Source organism: Schistocerca americana, chromosome X, assembly GCF_021461395.2.
Source record: "Schistocerca americana isolate TAMUIC-IGC-003095 chromosome X, iqSchAmer2.1, whole genome shotgun sequence".
Taxonomy (NCBI): domain Eukaryota; kingdom Metazoa; phylum Arthropoda; class Insecta; order Orthoptera; family Acrididae; genus Schistocerca; species Schistocerca americana.
In genome coordinates this window covers 949,030,787-949,044,185 of record NC_060130.1, presented here as the reverse complement: position 1 = coordinate 949,044,185, position 13,399 = coordinate 949,030,787, and the positions used below count along the sequence as shown (strand labels likewise).

General features: G+C 40.4%; 1 protein-coding gene across 1 annotated transcript in view; it reads right to left on the bottom strand.

Annotated features, from left to right (window-relative positions):
- LOC124556420 (solute carrier family 22 member 7-like) overlaps positions 1-13,399 on the bottom strand; it is a 167,568-nt gene that overhangs the window by 141,560 nt on the left and 12,609 nt on the right. The window contains exon 3 of the mRNA XM_047130378.1: positions 7,518-7,745. Coding sequence (XP_046986334.1) covers positions 7,518-7,745 — 228 coding nt within the window. The remainder of the gene's footprint in view (positions 1-7,517; positions 7,746-13,399) is intronic.

Genomic DNA, 13,399 nt, shown 5'->3' with positions numbered 1-13,399 from the left:
TAGAGAGGGCTCTTGATTCAGTTTATAGGAAGTACCAGAATACATAATATATCAATTATATGTGGTCACTTCAATATAAATTTTGTATATGATGGTGAAAAAGAGAGAGAGAGAGAGAGAGAGAGAGAGAGAGAGAGAGAGAGAGAGAGAGAGAGAGAGAGAGAGAGAGAATGTTGGTAGAACTCCTAAATTCGTATGATCTGATGCAGACTGTGTTTTTCCCAAATAAGGTGCAGGGGAACAGTAGCACAGCCACAGCCATAGATGATATTTTTATTCACTCTTCATTATTAGACAGGCATTTGTTAGTAAAAGGGTGAATGGCCTTACAGACCATTATGCACAAATTTTAACACTAAAAGGCTTTTGTACCCAAACAAATGTCAGATATAATTACAAACTATGTAGGAAAGTTAATCCAACAGCAATAGACAGTTTTTTAAACCTTATCAAGGAACAAGAGTGGCAGGATGACAAACATAATGCTTACCTTAACACATTTCTCTTACTCTTTGAGAGTTGCTTTCTATTAGAACAAACTTAATGGGGTACCAGCAGTAAAAGGCAGCCTGAGTTGCTGGCTAGTGGGATAAGGATATCATGTAGTCAAAGCGGGAATTATACCAGAATGTTAGAAGTAGTCACAATCAAGCTACAGTAGCCCATTACAAAGAGTACTGTAAGTTGCTTAAAAATGTTATTAAGAAGGCAAAGAGTATGTGGTGTGCAAACAGAATAGCTAATTTACAGGATAAAATTAAAACCATATGGTCAGTTGCGAAGGAGGTGTCTGGTCAGCAGCACATGTTTGACAATATTAAGTCAGTTTGTAGTAAAAATATTTCTGTTACTGATAAATCAGATATATGTACAGTATTTAACAATCATTTTCTGAGCAATGCTGGTGAATTAAATAAAAATTTAGTTTCTACAGGGAATCATATAACTCTCTTGGAAAATGCCATTCCGAGTGTGAGGTCTCAGATACTCCTCTGTGATACAGACAAGGGGAGATTGAGTCGATAATTACATCACTGAAGACTAAGGACTCTCATGGATGTGATCGAGTTCCTAGCAGAATATTAAAGTACTGTGCTGCACATGTTAGCTCTGTATTTAGCCATATTTGTAATTTTTCCTTTAGGAATGGTCAGTTTCCTGATAGATTAAAGTACTCAGTAGTTAAGCTGCTTTATAAAAAGGGAGAAAAAGACAGTGCAGACAATTTTAGACCTATTTCTATGCCATCAGTGTTTTTAAAGTTATTGAAAAGGCCGTGTGTGTAAGGATAATTGATCATTTTTTATCACATGATTTGCTATCAAATGTACAGTTCAGCTTTAGAAGTTGTTTAACAACAGAAAATGCTATATTTTCTTTTCTCTGTGAGGTACCGGATGTGTTAAACAAAAAGTTTCAAATGCTAGCCATATCTTTTTTTAAATTTAACTAAGGTGTTTGGTTGTGTTGATCACAAAATATTGCTCCAGAAGTTGGACCATTGTGGAACAGGGGGAGTGGCTCACAGTTGGTTCAACTCTTACTTTAGCAACAGACCGCAAAAGGTCATTATTCACAGTGTTGAGAGTGGCTTTGATGTGGGGTACAGTCAAGTGGGGGGTGCCTCAGGGATCAGTGTTGGGGCCATTCCTGTTTCTTGTTTATATAAATGATATGCCCTCTAGTCTTACACGTAACTAAAATATTTCTGTTTGCTGATGACACTAGCTTGATAGTAAAGGATGTTGTATGCAACATTGGCTCTGTTTCAAATAGTGCAGTTCATGACATAGGCTCATGACTTGTAGAAAATAAACTAACGCTAAATCACAGTAGACTCGGTTTTTACAGTTTCTAACACTCAATTCAACAAAACCTGACGTTTTAATTTCACAGAATGGGCATATGATTAGTGAAACTAAACAGTTCAAATTCTAGGTGTTCAGATTTATAGTAAACTGTCATGGAAAGCCCACATTCAGGATCTTGTTCAAAGACTTAATGCTGTCATTTTTACTATTCAAATGGTATCTGAAGTGAGTGATCAACACAAAGATTAGTCTACTTTACTTATTTTCATTTGATTATGTTGTATGATATTTTATTTTGGGGTGACTCTTCCAATTCAAAAAGGATATTTTTGGCTCAACAATGGGCAGTTCAGGCAATAAGTGGTGTAAGTTCATGAACCTCTTGTTGACCCCTGTTCATGAGTCTGGGTATTTTGACATTGGCCTCTCAATATATATTTTCCTTACTGTCATTTCTCGTTAGCAATATTAGTTTATTCCCAAGAACAGGCAGCTTTCACTCAGTTAATACTCAGCAAAAATCCAACCTGCATTTGGATCGGACTTCCTTATCTCTTGTGCAGGAAGGTGTGCAGTATAGTGCTGTATCCACTTTCAATAAGTTACCACTAGATTTCAAAAACCTTAGCAGGAATCCACACTCTTTCAAATCAAAACTGAAGAGTTTCCTCATGGGTCACTCCTTTCTATTCTATTGAAGAGTTCCTTGAAAAATTAAGCTGATTCATGTTTTGTTGATTGTGTTTATTTTAACTTATGACTTGACTTTTTTTGGATTCATAAACATTTTATTTTTATCTGTTATTACTTCTATGTTGTAATTTCATATACTGACACGTTCCATGACCTTGGAGATTTGCTCCTCAATTTGGTCCTATGGAACTAAACATGTAAATAAATAAATGAATACAAGTTGTAAAGAACTTTTCACTCCCTGCAAGTACCCCTGCTACGTTCAGCACTTCAATAGGTGTAATCCTGTCTACATTGTTAAAGGCTTTCTTCAGATCTAAAAATGTCATATAAGTATGTCTGCCAGTGGTTTTTCCATTATTCTGTAAATAATTCTTGTCAATATTTTGCAAGAGTGACTTATTAAACCAATATTTGGTAATCTTCACAACTGTCACCATCTGCCATTTTTGGAATTTGGGTTACTACATTCTTCTTGAGTCTGAAAGTATTTTTCCTGTCTCACATATCTTGCACACTGGGTGGAATAGTTTTACCATAGCTGGCTCTCTCAAGGATCACAACAACTTTCAAAGAATGTATTCAAATCCAAGGGTCTTGTGTTGACTTATGCCTTTCAGTCCTCTATCAAATGCTTCTTGCAGCATCATATCACCCCTCCCTCTTCTTCCAGTTACCTTTATATAATAGTAGTGTCAGGTTCATTTCCCTCATCATCCCTTCAAAAATGCTCAAATGTGTGTGAAATATTATGGGACTTAACTGCTAAGGTCATCAGTCCCTAAGCTTACACACTACTTAACCTAAATTATCTAAAGGACAAACACACACACCTATGCCCGAGGGAGGACTCGAACCTCCGCCAGGACCAGCCGAACAGTTCATGACTGCAGCCCCTTAGACCGCTCGGCTAATCCTGCATGGCATATACATCCATCCCTCCTTCATTTTCCTTCCATCTTCCAGTTTTCCTTTCTTTGCTTGGCAATGGCTTGCCACCTGAGCTCTTGATAATCATAGAGTTGCTTCTCTTTTCCTCAGAGGTATCTAATTTTCCTATAGGTGGCATCTATCTTCCTCCTAGTTACACATGCTTCCACAGACTTTCAGTTGTCCTCAAGCCATTTCTGCTTAACCGTTTTGAACTTTCTGACAATCTCAATTTTTAGACATATGTATACCCTTTCACTACCTTCATTTGCTGCACTTTTATATTTTCTCCTCTTGCCAATTAAATACAATGTCTCTTGTGTCATCCAAGGATTTCTACTAGGACTTTTCTTATATAGTTGATCCTTTGTACTTCCACTACCTCATCTGTCAGAATAAGTCATTCATCTTTCACTGTATTTCTTTCTCCTGTTTCAGTCAGTCATTGTCTAATGTTTCCTCCGAAATGCCCCACAACCTCTGTTTCTTTCAATTTACCCAGGTCCTATATCTTTAATTTACTTGCTTATTAAACACTTATTTACTTTTAACCTACAATTCATAACCAATAAATTATGGTCAGAATCTGTATCTGTCCCAGAAAATATCTTACAGTTTAAAACCTCATTTCAAAGTCTCTGTCTTACCATTGTATATTCAGTCTGGAACCTTCCAGTGTTTTCCCCCCAAGTCCATGTTGTGCTGCTATTTTTATTCATCTATCTTTCCCGACTATCAGATTTTGGTCCCTAATCACAAATATATTATCATCTCCCTTAAGTATTTGAATAATTTCTTTTTGTCATCATGCATTCTTTCAATCTCCTCATCTGTCAAGCTAGTTGGCATATAAACATGTAGTATTGTGGTGGATGTTGGCTGTGTGTCTATCTTGGCTATGATAATATGTTTACTATGCTGTTCATAGAAGTTTACTTTCATTCCTGTTATACCTATTCCTGCCTTACCCCTCTTTGGCTTTGTACTTTTTGGTAATCCTGCACTCACCTAACCTGAAGTTCTGTTCTGCCTGCCACAATACTTCACTGATTTCCACAGTATCTAACTTCAGCCTACCCATTTCCCTTTACAAATTCTTTGGCCTACCTACCCAATTAAGGTATTGACATTCCACATTCTGGCCTGTAGAATGCCAGTTTGTTTTTCCAGTTGACAGCATTCTCCTGAGTATTCTTCACCTGGAGGTACAAATGGAGCACTGTTTTACTTCCAGAAAATTTTACCCAAGAGGATGCCATAATCATTTAACCACACAGAAGAGCTGCTTGCCCTCAGAACCAATAATACACTACTGGCCATTAAAATTGCTACACCATGAAGATGATGTGTTACAGACGCAAAATTTAACTGACAGGAAGAAGATGCCATGATATGCAAATGATTAGCTTTCCAGAGCATTCACACAAGGTTGGCACCAGTGGCAACACCTACAACGAGCTGACATGAGGAAAGTTTCTAACCAATTTCTCATACACAAAGAGCAGTTGACCAGCAATGCCTAGTGAAACGTTGTTGTGATGCCTCGTGTAAGGAGGAGAAATGTGTACCGTCACATTTCTGACTTCGATAAAGATTGGATTTTAGCCTATCACAATTGCGGTTTATCGTATCGCGATATTGCTGCTCGCGTTCGTCGACATCCAATGACTGTTAGCAGAACATGGAATCGGTGGGTTCAGGAGGGTAATACGGAATGCTGTGCTGGATCCTAACAGCCTCGTATCACTAGCAGTCGAGATGACAGACATCTCATCTGCATGGCTGTAACGGATTGTGCAGCCACGTCTCGATCCCTGAGTCGACAGATGGGGACGTTTGCAAGACAACAACCATCTGCACGAACAGTTCAACAATGTTTGCAGCAGCATGGACTATCAGCTTGGAGACCACGGCTGCCGTTACCCTTGATGCTGCATCACAGACAGGAGCACCTGTGATGGTGTTCTCAACGATGAACCTGGGAGCATGAATGGCAAAACGTCATTTTTTTCGGATGAATCCAGGTTCTGTTTACAGCATCATGATGGTCTCATCTGTGTTTGGCGACATCACGGTGAACACATATTGTAAGCGTGTATTTGTCATTGCCATACTGGCGTATCACCCGGCGTGATGGTATGGGGTGCCATGGGTTACACGTCTCTGTCACCTCTTGTTCGCATTGACGGCACTTTGAACAGTGGACGTTACATTTCAGATGTGTTACGACCCGTGGCTCTACACTTCATTCGATCCCTGCAAAACCTACATTTCAGCAGGATAATGCACGACTCCATGTTGCAGGTCCTGTACAGGCCTTTCTGGGTACAGAAAATGTTCAGCTGCTGCCCTGGCCAGCACATTCTCCAGATCTCTCACTAATTGAAAACTTCTAGTCAATGGTGGCTGAGCTACTGTCTAGTCACAATATGCCAGTCACTACTCTTGATGAACTGTGGTATCATGTTGAAGCTGCATGGGCAGCTGTACCTGTACACACCAGCCAAGCTCTGTTTGACTCAATGCCCAGGTGTATCAAGGCCGTTATTACGGCCAGAGGTGGTGGTTCTGGGTACTGATTTCTCAGGATCTATGCACCCAAATTGCGTGAAAATGTAATCAAATGTCAGTTCTAGTATAATATATTTGTCCAATGAATACCCATTTATCATCTGCATTTCTTCTTGGTGTAGCAATTTTAGTGGCCAGTAGTGTAGCTGTACCTTTCCCTAGCTTTTAGCCATACAAAGTACCAGCAGAACAAGGCCACATTGACTAATGTTACATGGCCAGATCAGTCAGTCATCCACACTGTCTCCCCTGTAATTACTGCACAGGCTGTTGCTCCTTTTTCATGAATCACAGGTTAGTCTCATCTCTTCACAGATACCCCAACAGCATATACCTACAGTATAACAGTCTTTATCATTCTAACAGGAAAGTCACCTCACGTTATCAAAATCCATAGTTCAGGAGGGAGAGGGGAGTGGTGAGACTACATCTGTTATCCCTTAACTACACAAATCGTAATTAAAATTTAACATTTTGAATGCAATGACAATGTTTATGGGAAGCAGCCTCAGCTGTGCACAGTGTATTGACGTAAAGACATTCAACAATGTAAGCAATTAATAATTATTCTGCAAATGATTCTGTGAGAATCCATTTGGTGCTAAAATCAGTCATGCACTCATAGATGTTGCAGCTGCTAATAGTAAAGCCTGGTGTACAGAATTATTTTTTCTGGGGTTTTCAATAATTTTCAAAAAAATAGAAGTAAAAATTTACACAGAATTGCATTGGAGTTCTCATATAATCACATTCATCCTTATTCAAAACACATACTGACATTCAATATAGTTAAAGTAAATTTGAAAAAAATGTTGCTTGCTCACTGCTTCTACTATGTCTCTGAATTTTTGGAGTATCAAGAATTGTTGCTTCACCACTGTCTCTGCTACACCCCTGAATTTCCGGAACATAATAATAAATAAATAAATAAATACGAGTTCCAAAATATAGTTTGTTATATTATCATTATGTATTATTCCACTTTTTACTTTGATGCGTGTTAAAAACTTTTAGGTTAATATATTAACTACCGTAATTGTAAATTAATTGTATTGCTTCTGATTTGTCCTATTTCATATGTAAAAATGATGTACTTGAATGGTTACTATGGCAAACAGTAAATAAATAAGTAGCGTGAATTGTGAGTTGTTAATAAAGTTCTCTGGCAGCTGTTGCTGAAACTTTGTTACCACAGAGAGCCATACACTTATAAACATGCACAGAAACAAGTAATAGATATGAAATTCAAATGAACACCATTGTAAGCAAGTATCTTTTGCTGTAGTCTGTTGTTAGTCTTCATTAAAAGTGTCAGAGCATTGTGTGATTATATTTGCTGATTATTTGTATCATTACATGATAAGACAAAACTTACCAGTGCTAATGTTGTTCACATCACATTGTGAGCAATCCACATAATCATCATTACTTATGAAGCTGGAAAATCTGTTCAGTTATTTTCTTAATATGTGAACTAAGGCTAGTAGTGAGGAAATACCCCAGTTTACTAACCTATCTCCAATATAGAAGAATGCTATTCCAATAACTGTTGAGAACAAGAGGGTCAGTGAAAGTGATGTATGAGCATATATTGCTTTGTCACACACCCAGTTTTCTTGTGATGCAGCAGTGAGGGAGAACCAAGTGTCATCATATTCCCAGCCATAAATGCATGGAATTGTCTCATTATTTTCATCTGAATCGTTGTACATGAGGCATTTACTGTAGGTCTCTCCATTCCTTAATGACAACAAGAATATTTAAACAAGTTATGCCATGAAATAAGTTTATTCTATAAAAGATGCAGAATGAATAGCTTATAATGCATCATTAAAAATGTAAATATTGTGTTATTTTAGATTCTGCTGGTTTATGAATATTCTCAGGTACTGAACCAAGTATTATTCTACAGAAAGGGTAATATTTCAGCATCCTGACTTGTTGGCATCCTCAGGTGGTCCTGATGACTTAGTGTCTTCTGTGAATCATATTATATATCCCCTCCCTCTTGCTGTCAATCCTGTGCTTCCACTGTCCATGCTATGCAGGCCTGGAATAAATAGCAGGAGGAAGAGGATACAGAGGATGATCAGAAAAGTGTGACATATTTTAAGAGGCTGTAGCACTCATTGAAACAAGAAAATTGAGTGCAATAAACACATGTCTGGGAGTGATACTTTTTGAGATCTGAAGACTTTTTCAGAGGAGATTATCAATTTGGTGTTCATCTCTTGTAATGCAACCTTATGCTCCTCAGTATAAGGAATCATGCAGCTTTTCAAGTTGGCCTTGCTGTTGTTTTACATGCTGGCATGCATAGAATTTGTGATCCTGCAGTGTCTGCACATCATTATCGTGAATGGTACTGACCAATTCCTTCTAGTTTCTCCATAACCAAAAGTATAGTTGACTCAGGCCTTGTGAAAAAGGAGACCATGCTGTGGAGCCCGCCCTATCAATCCAGTTGTCTTAAATTTGCAACATCAGAGTTACACACATATTGTTACCAAAATGTACTGGTGCACCACTGTCTATGTATCACATCTACAGTCATAGCTTACACAGCATATTCTACAGCATGGTAGGCAAAACATTCATGAGAAAATCCTGATAATGAGCCCCATTTAATCTTTGCACTAGCATGAACAGCCCTATTAACATCTCACCAAGAATTCCTACCCATATGGTAACTGAGAAATGGTTCTGATGCCCCTTTTCTGCAAATGTGTGGTGATTTTTAGTCGCCCACACGCATTAATTATGAAAGTTTCTAACAGCATCTCTTGTGAACCTAGCCTTGTCAGACAAGAGGATGACTCATTCCTTCTGTTGCTGCTTATTCTTTTACACTTGTTCCACGATTTTTGTCCAAATGCTAATCCATCTCAGATGTGAGTGAGGCCTTCCAATGTTTACCTTTTGAGGTGCTAGGAAACCCATATCCCTAAGATGCTGGAAAAGTGAGCTGAATAACTTATCAGATCATTATCTGCAGCACTGACATTTTCAGACATAAAGCTTAATGTTAATGTTCTTTCTAAAACACAGTAAATATATGACCAATTTCTTGATGAATAGTATATATTAGATATAAACAAAGACGTAGACGAATAAATATATATTTATAAGCATGCTGCTCTCATTTTCTTGTGTAATTTTGGAGTACTTATGGCCCGACACGATCAATAGTAATTGGCCACTTTGACCTCCAATAACTCATGTACTATTCATGTTACATGCCTGTAATTCATACCAATTTAGGTTTACACTAATAGCTTCCTAAAGACTTGTTGATTGACAAAATTGAATGAACCATTTAGATTTTGGAAATTCTACGTCAGATACTAAACTTTAAACTAATAAAGATATTGAAAATCTGATTACACCATCAGAATCGTTGTGCAAATAATGGTAATGTACATGTTTCTTTTTGAGGTATGATGTTTCCTCTGGCTACTATTAATTTTTACATGAACTGTGAAATGTCTGCCATTATTGTTTCACAAAGTTCACCAGCTTTGGCACTACTGGCATACAAATCTCCTTCATAGACACAAAGCACCTTCCTCGACACAGTGTCAACATGGAATTCCCAACCACACGGTCAGCCTGGGCCATGTCCTGGAGCTACCCCCCTTGCTCCGGCTACTTTTCGGCACCACGCAGTTGATGACGAGCCCCAGCTTGCCGAGCCGCCCATGCAGCCACGCCAACTCCGAACATAGAATATTTTCAGGGCACCACAACTCGCCCATTACCTCACAACTATGAAGGAGGTGAGACAACTTGCATTCAAATAAGTGAGAAAATCTGTATTGAGCACAGATTCAACAAGCAAAAATATGGCTGGGTGGGACTGGGTTGCTTGCTTCTTAAAGTGAAATCTAGACATTAGCCGACGTAAACCTGAGGCAACATCTGCACCTAGGGCTGCAGGTTTTAACAAACCTGTTGTAAAAAAATTCTTTTCAATTCTTGAAGAAATAATGTGCTCCCTGGCGCCGTTGGATAAGCAGCTGCAGCAGCAAGTCATATACTCCTAGCTCACTCATTTGTTACATAGTTTAATTCTTAATTTCTTTGCATGTTTTTGGTACTTGCATTGTTTAATTCATAAATTCTGGGCGTATTATAGTATTTGAGAGTTGTAGCATCGCGTTTTAGTACCTAAATAGTGTAAAATCGCGTAGTCTCCTTTCGCTGCCGAGCAGTGTGTCAGCAGCGCGCAAGTAGCAGCATTACTGCATTTACTAGGCAATCTTGTATTTTAATAACCGTTTAAATTTTGTCGATTTGTTTCTGCTCTCTGTAGATTAGTTCAGACATTCTTTGCACAACAGTTTTTAGCATGGATAGGGACTGCAACTGCTGTGTTCGGATGCAGGCCGAGTTGGCATCCCTTCGCTCCCAGCTTCAGGCAGTGTTGGCTTCGGTCACACAGCTTGAGGCTGTTGCCAATGGGCATCACTGTGGGGGTCCGGATGGGGGTTTGTCAGGGACGGCCAGCTCGTCCCACGCATCCCCCGATCGGACTAAGACTGTGGTTGCCTGGGATACTGCCCGCATTGAGGGTGATCCCTCACCTGTGGTAGAGTGGGAGGTCGTCTCAAGGTGTGGCAGGGGGCGAAAGACATTCCAGAGGGCTGAATGTAAGGCCTCTCCAGTTTGTCTGACGAACCGGTTTCAGGCTCTGTCTCAGGCTGATACTGATCTTCGCCTTGACATGGCTGCTTGTCCTGTTCCACAGGTTGCCCCTCAGTCTGCAAGATCTGGGCGGTCGCAGAGGGTGGGCTTACTGGTAGTTGGGAGCTCCAACGTCAGGCGCGTAATGGGGCCCCTTAGGGAAATGGCAGAAAGAGAGGGGAAGAAAACCAATGTGCACTCCGTGTGCATACCGGGGGGAGTCATTCCAGATGTGGAAAGGGTCCTTCCAGATGCCATGAGGGGTACAGGGTGCACCCATCTGCAGGTGGTCGCTCATGTCAGCACCAATGATGTGTGTCGCTATGGATCGGAGGACATCCTCTCTGGTTTCTGGCGGCTATCTGATTTGGTGAAGACTGCCAGTCTCGGTAGCGGGATGAAAGCAGAGCTCACCATCTGCAGCATCATCGACAGGACTGACTGCGGACCTTTGGTACAGAGCCGAGTGGAGGACCTGAATCAGAGGCTGAGATGGTTCTGCGATCGTGTGGGATTCCTCGACTTGCGCCATAGGGTGGTGGGGTTTCGGGTTCCGCTGGATATGTCAGGAGTCCACTACACGCAACAAGCGGCTACACGGGTAGCAGGGGTTGTGTGGCGTGGGCTGGGCGGTTTTTTAGGTTAGATGGCCTTGGGCAAGTACAGAAAGGGCAACAGCCTCAATGGGTGCGGGGCAAAGTCAGGACATGCGGGGACCAAGCAGCAATCGGTATTGTAATTGTCAACTGTCGAAGCTGCATTGGTAAAGTACCGGAACTTCAAGCACTGATAGAAAGCACCGAAGCTGGAATCGTTATAGGTACAGAAAGCTGGCTGAAGCCAGAGATAAATTCTGCCGAAATTTTTACAAAGGTACAGACGGTGTTTAGAAAGGATAGATTGCATGCAACCGGTAGTGGAGTGTTCGTCGCTGTTAGTAGTAGTTTATCCTGTAGTGAAGTAGAAGTGGATAGTTCCTGTGAATTATTATGGGTGGAGGTTACACTCAACAACTGAGCTAGGTTAATAATTGGCTCCTTTTACCGACCTCCCGACTCAGCAGCATTAGTGGCAGAACAACTGAGAGAAAATTTGGAATACATTTCACATAAATTTTCTCAGCATGTTATAGTCTTAGGTGGAGATTTCAATTTACCAGATATAGACTGGGACACTCAGATGTTTAGGACGGGTGGTAGGGACAGAGCATCGAGTAACATTATACTGACTGCACTATCCGAAAATTACCTCGAGCAATTAAACAGAGAACCGACCCGTGGAGATAACATCTTGGACCTACTGATAACAAACAGACCCGAACTTTTCGACTCCGTATGTGCAGAACAGGGAATCAGTGATCATAAGGCCGTTGCAGCATCCCTGAATATGGAAGTTACTAGGAATATAAAAAAAGGGAGGAAGGTTTATCTGTTTAGCAAGAGTAATAGAAGGCAGATTTCAGACTACCTAACAGATCAAAACGAAAATTTCTGTTCCGACACTGACAATGTTGAGTGTTTATGGAAAAAGTTCAAGGCAGTCGTAAAATGCGTTTTAGACAGGTACGTGCCGAGAAACTGTGAGGGACGGGAAAAACCCACCGTGGTACAACAACAAAGTTAGGAAACTACTGCGAAAGCAAAGAGAGCTTCACTCCAAGTTTAAACGCAGCCAAAACCTATCAGACAAACAGAAGCTAAACGATGTCAAAGTTAGCTTAAGGAGGGCTATGCGTGAAGCGTTCAGTGAATTCGAAAGTAAAATTCTATGTACAGACTTGACAGAAAATCCAAGGAAGTTCTGGTCTTACGTTGAATCAGTAAGTGGCTCGAAACAGCATATCCAGACACTCCGGGATGATGATGGCATTGAAACAGAGGATGACACGCGTAAAGCTGAAATACTAAACACCTTTTTCCAAAGCTGTTTCACAGAGGAAGACCACACTGCAGTTCCTTCTTTAAATCCTCGCACAAACGAAAAAATGGCTGACATCGAAATAAGTGTCCAAGGAATAGAAAAGCAACTGGAAACACTCAACAGAGGAAAGTCCACTGGGACCTGACGGGATACCAATTCGATTCTACACAGAGTACGCGAAAGAACTTGCCTCCCTTCTATATCTCTGACGTCGATCTGTTGTAGAATTTTAGAACATGTTTTTGCTTGAGTATCATGTCGTTTTTGGAAACCCAGAATCTACTATGTAGGAATCAACATGGATTCTGGAAACAGCGATCGTGTGATACCCAACTCGCTTTATTTGTTCATGAGACCCAGAAAATATTAGATACAGGCTCCCAGGTAGATGCTATTTTTCTTGACTTCTGGAAGGCGTTCGATACAGTTCCGCACTGTCGCCTGATAAACAAAGTAAGAGCCTACGGAATATCAGACCAGCTGTGTGGCTGGATTGAAGAGTTTTTAGCAAACAGAACACAGCATGTTGTTATCAATGGAGAGACGTCTACAGACATTAAAGTAACCTCGGGCGTGCCTCAGGGGAGTGTTATGGGACCACTGCTTTTCACAATATATATAAATGACCTAGTAGATAGTGTCGGAAGTTCCATGCGGCTTTTCGCGGATGATGCTGTAGTGTACAGAGAAGTTGCAGCATTAGAAAATTGTAGCGAAATGCAGGAAGATCTGCAGCGGATAGGCACTTGGTGCAGGGAGTGGCAACTGTCCCTTAACATAGACAAATGTAA